The 12467-nt window shown below is 42.4% G+C and overlaps 1 protein-coding gene across 3 annotated transcripts in view; it reads right to left on the reverse strand.

Annotated features, from left to right (window-relative positions):
• The window catches only part of Nr6a1 (nuclear receptor subfamily 6 group A member 1), a 169961-nt gene that overhangs the window by 23794 nt on the left and 133700 nt on the right, over window positions 1-12467 (reverse strand). For all 3 annotated transcript variants that reach the window (XM_050124838.1, XM_050124837.1, XM_050124839.1), the window contains 2 exons: window positions 10207-10449; window positions 3600-3655 (listed from right to left, as the gene is read on the reverse strand). In XM_050124838.1, the coding sequence (XP_049980795.1) occupies window positions 3600-3655; window positions 10207-10449 (299 nt within the window). The remainder of the gene's footprint in view (window positions 1-3599; window positions 3656-10206; window positions 10450-12467) is intronic.

Here is a 12467-nt window from a genome sequence, read left to right on the forward strand (position 1 = left end):
GCTATGAATTATAATATAAATATCTGTATTTTCTGATACACAATCAACATAAACCAATTCTTTTGTTTATAGTCTATCAGGAAACAAGCTGAAAAAAAAATTTTTTTTGCTTTTTTTTCTTTTTAAAGTTGGCCATTTTTTTAAGATTTATTTATTTATTATATATACTGTATTCTGCACCAGATCTCATTACAGATGGTTGTGAGCCACCATGTAGTTGCTGGGAATTGAACTCAGGACCTTCGGAAGAACAGGCAGTGCTCCTAACCTCTGAGCCATCTCTCTAGCCCCCCCAATTTTTTTTGTTTGTTATTTTGAGTCAGGGTTTTTCTGTGTAGCCCAGGCTGTCCTGGCACTCAGAGATTGCCTTCCTCTGCCTCCTAAATGTTGGGATTAAGGGTGCACCTCCCATATGAAAAGAAAAATTTAAGGAAACAATTCCACTTAGAATAGCATAAAAATGTAATAAAGTTGAGAGGATCAAAGACTTACACAGTGACAAGCACAAAACATTGTTAAAAGAAACTACACACTGAGCCAGGCTTGGTGGCACACGCCTTTAATCCCAGCACCTGGAAGACAGGGGCAAGTGGATCTCTGTGAGTTAGAGGCCAACCTGGTCTATAAATTCAGGACAGCTAAGGCTGTTACGTGGAGAAACCAGAGCTGTACACTTCCTGGTGTTAAAGCATACTATTGTGCTGCAGTAATCAAAACACTGGTACAGACATATAGCTCAACAGAATAAAATAAAAGCCTACAATTACACTCAGAAATATATGGTCAAACAACCTTCAACAAAAGTCGAAGACTACACAGTGGGGAAAGAATAATCTCTTCAACTAACAGTGCCAGGCAAACGTTTGGCAGTCTCATGCATACAGGCAGGAGCAAAGAAAGAGAAAAAGAGAGTCCTCTTTTCTTATACTACACACAAAGATCAACTCAAAATTTATTAAATGTAAGGTCTGAAACTGTAAAATTCCTGGAGAAAAATAGAAGAAAAGTCTTCCAAGGTTGGTCTTAGCAATGATTTCATGGAAAAGACACCAAAAAAGCCCAGGCAACATGAGCTAAACTAGAAAAAAAACAGGCTGTGCAGCCAACAAACCACCATCCCTTCAAAGCAGCCTATGAAATTAGAGGGAAGGAGTTAGCATCTGGAACATGGTGAATTCAAGAGGTAGAGTTTTCGATTATAAAAGATAAAAACCGCTGAGGACACTGATATACACTTAAAGATTGAGAGAGCTCAGTGAGTAAAGTGTTTGCTGAGCCAGAGAGAGATCTGAACACAGACCCCAGTGTCCACAGAAAAGCCAGGCATAGCAATGTACACTGGTATCTCAGTGCTGAGGAGCAGGCAGACAGGTGCATACTGAGGACTCCGGCCAGCCTGTCTAGGAGCAATGGCAAACCTGAGGTTTAGTAAAAGACCTTGTCTCAAAAAATAAGGCAGAGAACAAATAGAGACATCCCAATACCAATCTCTGCCCTCCACAAGTGTTTATATGGATGACAGCACCCACACCCCACATATCACACAAACACAATCACATGCTGTTTTCAGACCAGAGTGAAATAAATTATTTTTCAAGAGAAAAAATTTTCAACATGAATAAAAATGCTTGATTAAACAAATCAAAACAGTAAAATTAGGAGTGTTACACAAATATATACACATTGATTTAGTACATGCTGTGTACCCACGCAGAGGACACATCTCAGATTTCTTATCTTTCATTTGTTTATACTTAATTGGAGAAATCCTTTAATTTGCTTATGAACTCTCTCTTGGCTCTCTTTCTGCCTTCTGATCTGTGCTGTCATTGTCCTACTTCAAACTATTACCTGACTCTTTTTTGTTTGTTTGTTTGCTTGTTTTCTTCAAGACATGGTTTCTCTGTAGCTTTGGAACTCACTTGGTAGACCAGGTTGGCCTTGAACTCTGCCACTGGGCTGCAATCAATCTCGTTCGTTGAATAGGCTTCTGCAAACCCATTTTAAACCATTTCCATTAACTTTTTTTCTAAAATGCAAATCTGTATATGACACTCTCCCTGTTTACAACTGTTAAGTGATTGCTTCTTGGTACACAGCAAAAATTTGTAAAACTGACCCTGGTTCCTCATGTGTTTGAGGATTATTTTGATGGCTGGGTCATAAAATAGACCCAATTTTCTAGACTCTGGAGGCCCTTCTGCTTGCTAGTAGGAACAGGAGATGTAGGATGGCCCCATAAAGGCTTTACATATGAGCCGATGGCCAAAGACAGCTGAGGCCCCTCCTTAGAGAACTAATAGAAATTCAAGGACTCTACCTTACTTCTTACCGTGTTACTGCATGTGCCAAGTGCTCCTGCTTCACTGAACTACCTCCGTGTGTGTGTGTGTGTGTGTGAGTGTGTGTGTGTTTTTTTTTTTAAAGGATCTGTCTTTAGGCCATTCCAGTCTATTCTGTGTAGCTTTGATAAATGATGTGTACCTTTTCAACACAACTACTTCTTCCTTCCCCTTCAAGGATAAGTTCAAAAGTACCTTAAGGAACCTTTTCATGACTGTCTCCAGCCTCTACATCTGCTAACTCTCAGTGTACTGTGTCTATTTAGTATCTGTCTCATTAGACTGAGACCACAGTATATAGACTAACAGAGTAGGAACTTGGTAAATACCCATGGAAAGGAAGACTATTATTACTATTTTATATGAACAACAGCCAGGTGGTGGCGGCATACACCTTTAATCCCAGCACTGGGGAGACAGACAGGTGTGATGCGGAACCTCCTTCAGCCAATGGCCTTTGAGAGGCTGGACCAGGTGCGCGTGGAAATAAGTCACTGCTCGCCTCTTCCACACCTGTTTCCTGTTTCCTCAATGTGATCCTTTGAGTTTCCTTTTTATTTTTTTTTTTTTAAGTTTTTCGAGACAGGATTTCTCCGTAGCTTTGGAGCCTGTCCTGGAACTAGCTCTTGTAGACCAGGCTGGCCTAGAACTCCCAGAGATCCGCCTGCCTCTGGCTCCCGAGTGCTGGGATTAAAGGCGTGCGCCACCACTGCCCGGCTTGAGTTTCCCTTTTATTAAAGAAAATCCTTAGAAGACCCTATTCAGAGCTAGTGTGGAATTATTTGATTCACATTCCCCCATCTGATGCATTCTGCTTCACAGGTGGATCTCTTTGAGTTTGAGGCCAACCTGCTCTACAAAGTAAGTTCTGAGACAGCCAGAGCTGTTACACAGAAAAACCCTGTTTCAACTCCACACCCACAATAAAAATACACACTGCGGGGGGGGAGGAGGGAGTATATGATTGTTGCTAATTTCTGCCAGGCTAAGTTACCTATAACTAAGTTATTGATCAAAGGGGAAAAATATTTCTCTGGATGATTTGGAACCAGAACTGAGTTCATGACCTGTGAAATTCTTAGGAAGGATTAAGGGATCATAAGAAGAGCTTTAGACTTTAAACATTCAGACTCTATACACAGCTTTACAGAAGTGAAAGCCAAAATAGCAGGAGAGAGACTCAAGGTGAACAGCTACAGGAACATTTGGAGCACTAAGCTTCCAGATCACACTAAGAGAGAGGGTGCAAGAACTCACCTGAACTGGCCCAATGCTCTTATTCCGGCCTCCAGGCATGCCATCCTCTCTGATAGCTAGAAGGAAATATAAGACAGTCAGAAGCACACTCACAGTCATTTAAAAATGAAAAGGAAGCCAAGCCGGGCGGTGGTGGCGCACTCATGGTTGTTTAATCCCAGCACTCGGGAGGCAGAGGCAGGCTGATGTATGTGCATTTGGGGCCAGCCTGGTCTACTACATAGTGAGTTCCAGGACAGTCAGAGCCACATAGTGAAACCCTGTCTTAAGTGCACACACACACACACACACACACACACACACACACACAAAACTCACCTCACTAAAAGTATAATGTAGTAAATGATGAAGCCAAGATCAAAACACAGGCCATTCTGGACACACAGTACACATTATTGCTGTAAGTTGGCCATAAGCAGCAGATGCTTTTGTGTCCCCAAGGTAGTGGATGTATACCACATATATTGTACACATTCAAGATGTCCAACAAAAATGGAGCATTATTAACAAGTAACAGTTACAAATATCCCACAAGAAAGGGATATTTCTGAGGGACATTTTAGTGTGTGTGTGTGTGAATGAACAGTTGCATTTTAAAATAAAATATATTTTATTCTTTGCCCAAGTTTAATATAAAGGATTGGAACAGCACTCTACTACCCAGGCAGATGCACATATGGCTTTTGATATTGAGTTTTTATTAATCGCAATGTTCACCTTACTAGTTTCTCATTACAAAAGCAGGAAATTGAAGCTGAAGGAACTTACTTAGTATTTTCTTATTTTATATATATGAGTATCTTGCCTACTTGTGTGTACCCATGTGTGCCCACAGGTCAGAAGAGGGAGTCAGATCCCAGGAAATAGTTATGAATGTTTGTGATTTACCGTGTGGGGCCTGCGTGCCATCCAGATCCCCTGCAGGGGCAGCAAATGTTCTTAAACACCAAGCCATATATCTAGTTATCTAGTCCCCAAATGACTCTTAGGTTGCAGGTTTGTTGTTACTGTTTGTTTAAATTTTAGAATTTATCTCTATGCATGTGGGTGTTTTGCCTGCATATGACTGTGCACTATGTGCCAGGTGCCTAGTAAGGCCAGCAGAGGGTGCTGGATACCCTGGGATACCTTAAAAAACCTGTAAGCTGCCAAACCAGAACCCAACACTGCACTTAGAAATCATGTTTTGGGGCTGGAGAGATGGCTCAGTGGTCAAGAGCACTGACTGCTCTCCCAGAGAACCAAGATTCAATTCCCAGCACCCACAAGGCAGACAGCTGACAACTTTCTGTAACAGTTCCCGGGAATCTGACATCTTCATACCAAAAGCAGATAAAAATAAAGTTAAATAAATATTGAAAAGAAAGAAATCATATTTCTATTGTTTTCTCCAAATTGTAGCAACTCTTTAGTCTTTGTCTTCTGACCTTGACACTTTCCACTAGTGTGTTACATTGTCGCTTCCTACCATGTTAGTTATTTTGAAAAACAATCTTCTAGCTGGAGGGGGTGGTTTATGTCTTTAATCCCAGCACTACAGAGGCAGAGACAGAGGCAGGTTCATCTCTGTGATATCTAGGCCAGCCTGATCTACAGAGTGAGTTCCAAGACAGCCAGAGCTACACAGAGAAACCTTGTCTGGAAAAACCAAAAACAGAGAAAATAAAAATTAGAAAAAATTAAAAAAAAATTGTCAATAAGGGCTCCTAAGTTTTCTCATGAGTACTCTGATAATGAACTTCATGCTCTCTCCCCTCCCTCCCTCGGCTCTCATCTGTGTGCCAGTGCTAGTCCTGGCATTCTTCTCACCGGGGTAAATTATATTGGTATTCTTACTAGTGATACTAACTATGGTGGAGGGTAGTTTGACTTGACACAAGCTAAAGTTACAAGCTAAGAGTCACCCAGGTGATACTGATTTTGAAGGCATGAAGGGGTCATGGAGAACAGCTGAAGCTTGGCATTGTGAGAGGCCAGGAGAGGCCACTGGTAAAGCTGCAGCCTCAGTAGCATTTGAAAGCCCAGGATTGAATGGGTCATGCTGAGATGTTGAGGCTTGGCACCACGAAGAGGCTATTGATGAAAAGTGCAGCCCATCTACAGCAGAGACACCAGGGTTGGAGATACCAGTGCCATGGGATGACCACCAAAACAGTAGCAGCAGTGAAGAGGATCCTGCCTGAGCTCTGCAAAGGGCAGAGCTGGAGAACTGACCCAAGTCCTTTGGAAAAACCCTGAAGATCATGAGTGGATCCCAGACATTAGACATTACTCTACACTCTTGGGAGTTTGATTTTGCTTGGATTTGATTGTGACTATGCCTTGGTTCTTCCCTCTTGAAGTAAGAAAGATTTTAACTTAATTTTTACTTTTATAGGTACCCACATCTTTAAGACTTTGGATTTTTAGAGATTGGATATTTTAGAAATACTAAACTTTAATGTGTTTGAATCTGTAAAGACTGTGGGACTTTTAAAGTTATTTATGTCTTTTTGTTTTGTTTTTTTGAGACAGGATTTCTTTGTGTAGCCCTGGCCATCCTGGAACCAGTTCTACAGACTGCCCTCAAACAGAGATCCTACTACCTCTGCCCCGCAACAAGGAGTCCCGCTGGGTGTTGTGGCGCTATTTATGTTTTTAATGTGAAAACTTGGGGATGAATGAGAAAAAGAAAAGTGTGTTTGTGTTTCAGGTTGACAAGGGGTCAATTGTGCTGAACAACTTTACACAAGCAAGTCATTTGAAAGGAGGGAACCTCAGCTGAGAAAATGCTTCCATAGGATCAGGCTGTAGGTTAGCCTATAGTACATTTTTTAAATCAGTGACTGAATGGAAACAGCCCAGCCATGTGGATGGTGCCACCTTTAGGCTGGTGGCCCTAGATTCTGTAATAAAGTAGGCTGAGCAAGCCAGTAAGCAGCACTCCTCCATGGCCTTTGCATTAGCTCCTGCCTCCAGGTTCCTGCCCTGTTTGAGTTCCTGCCCCAACTTCCTTCATTGATAAACAGTGATATGGAATTAGAAGTCAAATAAAATAAACCCTTTCCTCCCAACTTATCTTTTGGTCCTGGTGTTTCATTGCAACAACAGAAACCTTGACTAAGACACTAACCTTCATCACATTCTGGCTGAAGTAAATTCTCCATGGAAACAATTTCCTTTTGAGTTAAACTTCAATAGTTTAAACCAGTGCTCACTTCTGTTGGATCCCTATAGTGGATCTCAGCTGTAAGTCAGTACTGTGATGTTGTAACTTGTACGTCATGTCTTCTCTACTTACTCACTGGATTTCTTTCATAAGGAAGAATGGTCACTTCTGTTTATTCAGCTAGTTATTTCTATTAAATAAGCATGCGTAGACTTATTTCTGAGCCTATGAACAAATCTAGAGATATTCTGTTAGAACAACTGTGGTTACCAGGAGCTCTCAGGTTGATTTCTGTGCCTTTCACTGTGCCCTGTGTGCTCACTCACACACTCATGCACACTTTTGCTCTTGTTTATTTATTAAGTGTATGTGGGTACCTGTGAAGGTCAGAAAAGAGCCATGGATCTCCCAGAGATGGAGTTAAAGGTGTTTGTGAACACCTGGCGTGGGTGCTGGGATCCAGACTCTGGTCCTCTGCAAGAGCAGTAAATTTTCTTCACCATGAAGTCATTTCTTCAGGGTTTTCACCCCATTACCTCTCCTATTTTCAAGTACTCTAAAACTCTCCATGATTATATTTTTCTTGTTCCAGCCCTGAATTCAACTATTTCCCCATGGAGACCTTACTGGTGTGTGGGTGGGTGGGTCCTTCTGTCTATGTGTTGCTATTATTGGTTAATGAATAAAGAACTGCTTTGAGCCTATGGCAGGGAAGAACAGAACTAGGCAGTGAAAGCTAAGTTGTATGCTGGGAGAAAGAAGGGCAGAGTCAGAGAGATGCCATGTAGCCCAGCCGGAGACAGACACTGGAATTTTACCTGGTAAGCCACAGCCATGTGGCCATACACAGATTAATAGAAATGGGTTAAATTCAGATGTAAGAGTTAGCCAATAAGAAGCTAGAGCTAATGGGCCAAGCAGTGATTTAATTAATACAGTTTCTGTGTGATTATTTCGGGTCCAAGCTAGCCAGGCGGCCGGGAACCAACAAGCAGCCCTCCTTTAACACCTTACTCTTTGTATTGACACTTAAAACAGATTCTGGGTACTGGCTGTGTCTAGCCTCATGTAGTGGTTAGGGTTTATAGAAATACATGCATGGACACTAAGTCACATACACCCCACACATTTTCTACTGTCCAGACACCAGTCCCATATTAATATATCTGACTCTGATATTCATTTTAGCCTTTGCTAATTAATAACTCCTTTGTCAAATATATTTGTCTATTCAACCACAGTATTCAATTAAAAGAGACAGAATTCCTAACATATAACCTTGAGAGAAACAATGTTACAAATCAGAATGCTTTGTTTGTATACAATTGTTTTTATCCTTACCTTACAATATCAGTCAAAAGCTGTTTTCCAAGGCCAGCTCCCTTCTTCCCTAGTGCCTCAGTGTACATTTTAAAACCAGCTAGATAAATCCATCACACTGTTGACTTCATCTCTCCACCCAGTTCCTCCACACCAACACATATGGCTTGACTAGCTTTTTATATCCAGTAAGTCACTTTTTATAATGTACAGTTCTATGGCTTTTGACAAGTAAGTAAAATTATTCATTACCAGTCATGAAAGTTTCAGAGAGTATCTCTTACTTCCTAAATAGTCCCAGAGCAAGTCTAATTTAGCTCTGCTTTCTCAAGACCAACCAGAAGTGGGCAGGGTTTTCCCTCAGCATCCTTCCCTAGGCTACTAAGCCAGTTTCAAGGAAGCAAACCAGGCAACTCTCTGACCCAAGTGTCACAGTCTCTGGGCTGTAAGAACTTTCAGGAGCTATAAAGTATGGTTCTTCTTCCCAAAAACAAAAAACAGATGAGTTTAGATAGAAGTTCAGAATCCTACATGCCAAATGAATAACCAAGATCTATGTATGCAGTCAAGAAGGTATCCCACAACTTAGCAGGGACTTAGCACTCACAGACCCTGGGCAATGAAGGAAAATGAGAAAAGTGTAGTATAAAGCCAAATCAGGGTGAAGGTAGAAAAACAGTATTGCTCTGAAATGGCAACTGGCAAGGATTTCTGTAAGAGACGAAAATACTGGGGAAAAGAATGTACTTCCAAGTAGAAAAACAAACTTGAGCACATGTGGAATGGCATCTGGTCCCAAGTTCCTGCTCTGGCCAGAGAAGCTACAAAGATAGGCAGGGGACAAACTTAGCACTTCAAATACCCTACTATGGCATTTGTTTAACATGCAGCAAGCACACGGTATTCTAATATGCAAACAGCTATGCCACACAGGAGATTTGTGGGAACACTATACTGCTTCTGTGATTAGGCACAGCTCTGCTTAATAACACATTGTAACTTCAAAATTATTAACTATCACCATACTCACCCCTCGGCTGCATGTGTAAACCGAGAGTAAGAGTCAATAGGACAACACACAAAGTAAAGAAGAGTTTACGGCACCTACACCTAAGTGTTCAATGTTAGTTCTGCAAATACACTGTAGGACACCTAATCTAAATGTCCTTAAATAACCCTCTTACCTTTCTTTCTTTCTTTCTTTCTTTCTTTCTTTCTTTCTTTCTTTCTTTCTTTCTTTCTTATTTATTGTATGCGTGTGTATGGTGGGTTATACATTTCTTTCTACACCTGTTATTGTATGCGTGTGTATGGTGGGTTATACATGCCACAGCACACCTGTGGAGGTCAGAGGACAACTGTCAGGAGCTGATTCACTCCTTCCTTCCAGCATATGGGTTGCAGTAACTGAACACAGGTCGTCAGGCTCGGTGCCAGGCACCTTTACCTCCTGAGCCATCTTACCAGGCCCCTCTCACCTTTCAATAGTAAAGCTCTCAAATATCCTTCATTTTTACCTTTCCCCCCAAGTTTGGTTTTTCATCATCATTTCTAACTCCTCAAAAATAAATCATTAGAGGCCTAGAGAGATGGCTCAGTGGTTATGAGCACTGCTGGTTTTGAAGAGGATCTGGGATCAATTCTAGGTTTGGTACCCAGCACCCATATGGTAGCTCACAAATGTCTGTAACTCCAGTTACACAGGATCTGATGCCCTTTTCTGAGTTCCACGGGTTCCTCTGTGCATAGAAGCAGTGCCCACTCTCTCCAGGGCCCTTCTGGGCATTTCTAACAACTTCCTAGTTGGTTTCCTCTACTCAACTTTCAAAGCTCCATAGAGTCAGTTTGTTCATGTTGCTGTAGGGTAAGAGCTCCCAGAAAACTCAATAAATGTCAAACTCTTTACCTTCCTAGACAAAACTTCTAAATAAACCTTGTGTCTGAGTATACCCTGTTTCTAGCAAAACGACATCAAGTCCTACTTCATGACTTTCCAATTAAATTCCTGTCATTAGTCCCTGAAAAAGTTGGTGGACTATATATAGTGCATGCATATGGAAAAAATAACTAAAAAGTGTAATAGTTGCAGATGAGGGGACAGATGAGGGGTAGCAGAGAGAGCCCTAAGCACCAGCTTACCCTTCCTGTTCATGCCCATCTGGAGACACTTGAGCAAGCGGCAGTACTGGCACCTGTTCCTCTGCTTCCGAGACATGACGCAGTTCTTATCACGACTGCACCGATACACACGCTTGTTGCAGATACTCCTCTTGAAAAAGCCTTTGCAGCCCTCACAGGAGATGATCCCATAGTGCAAGCCTGTAGCACGATCCCCACAAATAAGACAGGTTCGTTGTTCAGCTCGATCATCTGGAACAGAAACTGAACATGTACAAGTTAGAGCGCTGTGGAAACAATGGGGCTAGGCTCACAGTTCCTAAAACCTTTCAGCCCTGCTCTGAGTAAATCAAAAATACCACCAACTTCAGGCTAACTGGAAAGTCACTGAAGTGTCTTCTCCAACCTCATCTGTTAGCCTTTGGGAAAGAGTTGTTTTGCCAACTAAATGCTAACAATGTTCTTTTTGTTTTGTTTTGTTTTCAAAATAATGTTTCTCTGTATAGCCCTGGCTGTTCTAGAACTTGCTGTGTAGGCCAAACTAGCCTCAAACTCAGAGAGATCTGCCTGTATCTGCCTCAAAAGTGCTGGGATTAAAAGGTGTGCGTGCACCACTGCCACCACCTAGCTTGTGTTCTTAATCTATTAACTTTGTTCTTCCTCTGTGTTATTCCTAAAACAGAGCGAAGAAAATGGGCAAATAAGCACTTTAAAGTCAAGACCAAAGTTCAGAAGATGTAGCTGAGGAAGAGCTGAGGTCCTAATGATAACAGGCATCTGAAACACTGAATGAAGTTTGTTATCTACAAAAACATCAGTGGGTAAAAACTGTCTGGGAAAAGAAAATACTCTAGGGCAGGAGAGATGGCTCAGTGGTTAAGAGCATCGACTGTTCTTTCAGAGGACCTGAGTTCAATTCCCAGCAACCACATGGTGGCTCACAACCATCTGTAATGAGATCTGGCACCCTCTTATGTCATGCAGGCATACACACAGGCAGAACACTGTTTACATAATAAACAAATAAATATTAAAAAAAAGAAAAGAGGGAGACCCAGCGCACAGACCCTGGCGGCGGATGCAGGATAGTCCAAGCATGAAACAGTGAAGCCTACACTGAGAGCAGATCGCCCCACTACTAAATCAAGTAGGTTCTTTGGGGCCTGGCCTGCAGAGTGGTAGACCTTTTATTGGCGAGGTCCACGGGCGAACGGGGAGCCTGGTCCTGACCCTGAAGACCCTCCTGAGTGGGGAGAGTGTTCTGGGCCTGCGGAGGAACACAGGAAACGAGCAGGGGCATTCCCCGACCCCCTTAACCCCCCGTTAGTCTGCGAGGGCAGGTACCCTCTGCTGGGGCTGCTCCTCCTCTGCGGCGACCTCTCCCTCCCTGGCCCATCCCAGCTTGTGCCCAGGGGCCTCCTTCACTCCCCCTCCCTTCTGCAGGGCTGCGGGATCACCCAGTTTAGCCTGTTTGGGCGCTGGGTCGGGAGCTGAGGGCAGAGGGCAGCAGGAGTTTCTTTGGTTTGGTGGCTGGCCTGCAGAGTAGTAGCCCTTTTGTTGGTGAGGTCCCTGGTGAACGAGGAGCCGGGTCCTGTGCCTGAAGACCCTTCTGAGGGGTGAGAGGGATCTTGGCCCCCGGCAGGAGCCAGGAAACAGAGCGAGGGCATTTTGTAAGAGGACCCCTGGCCAGCAGGGAAACCTGATCTGGTGTTAAAAGACCCATTAAATAGCATCGATAGGAGGAGATGGGCAGGCGCCAAGGCAAAAATCCACCCAATAATCTGAAAAACAACATGAAAACACCAGAACCCAATGATCTTACAACAGAAGGACTTGAACACCCTAACACAGAAGAAGTGGAAAAAATTGATTTTATGAAAGCAATAGAGTCCCTTAAACAACATGTGAAAAACGCCCTTATAGAAATGGATGAGAAGTATAACAAAAAGTTTGAAGAAATGAGTAAATACGTACATGATACCCTGGGAAACCAAGAAAAAACAATCAAACAGGTAATGGAAACAGTTCAAGAATTAAAAACTGAAATGGAAGCAAGGAAGAAAACACACACTGAGGACCAGCTGGATATGGAAAATCTAGGACAACGAGCAGAGTCTACAGAAACAAGCATAATCAATAGAATACGAGAGATAGAAGAAAGGATCTCAGATTCTGAGGACACCATAGAGAAAATAAACGCACTGATCAAAGAAAACAGCAAAGCCAACAAATTCTCATCACAAAACATTCAGGAAATATGGGACACAATAAAAAGACCAAAC

This window comes from Alexandromys fortis, unplaced genomic scaffold (assembly GCF_014885135.2).
Source record: "Alexandromys fortis isolate MF-2015 unplaced genomic scaffold, M_Fortis_MF-2015_v1.1 scaffold_228, whole genome shotgun sequence".
Taxonomy (NCBI): Eukaryota; Metazoa; Chordata; class Mammalia; order Rodentia; family Cricetidae; genus Alexandromys; species Alexandromys fortis.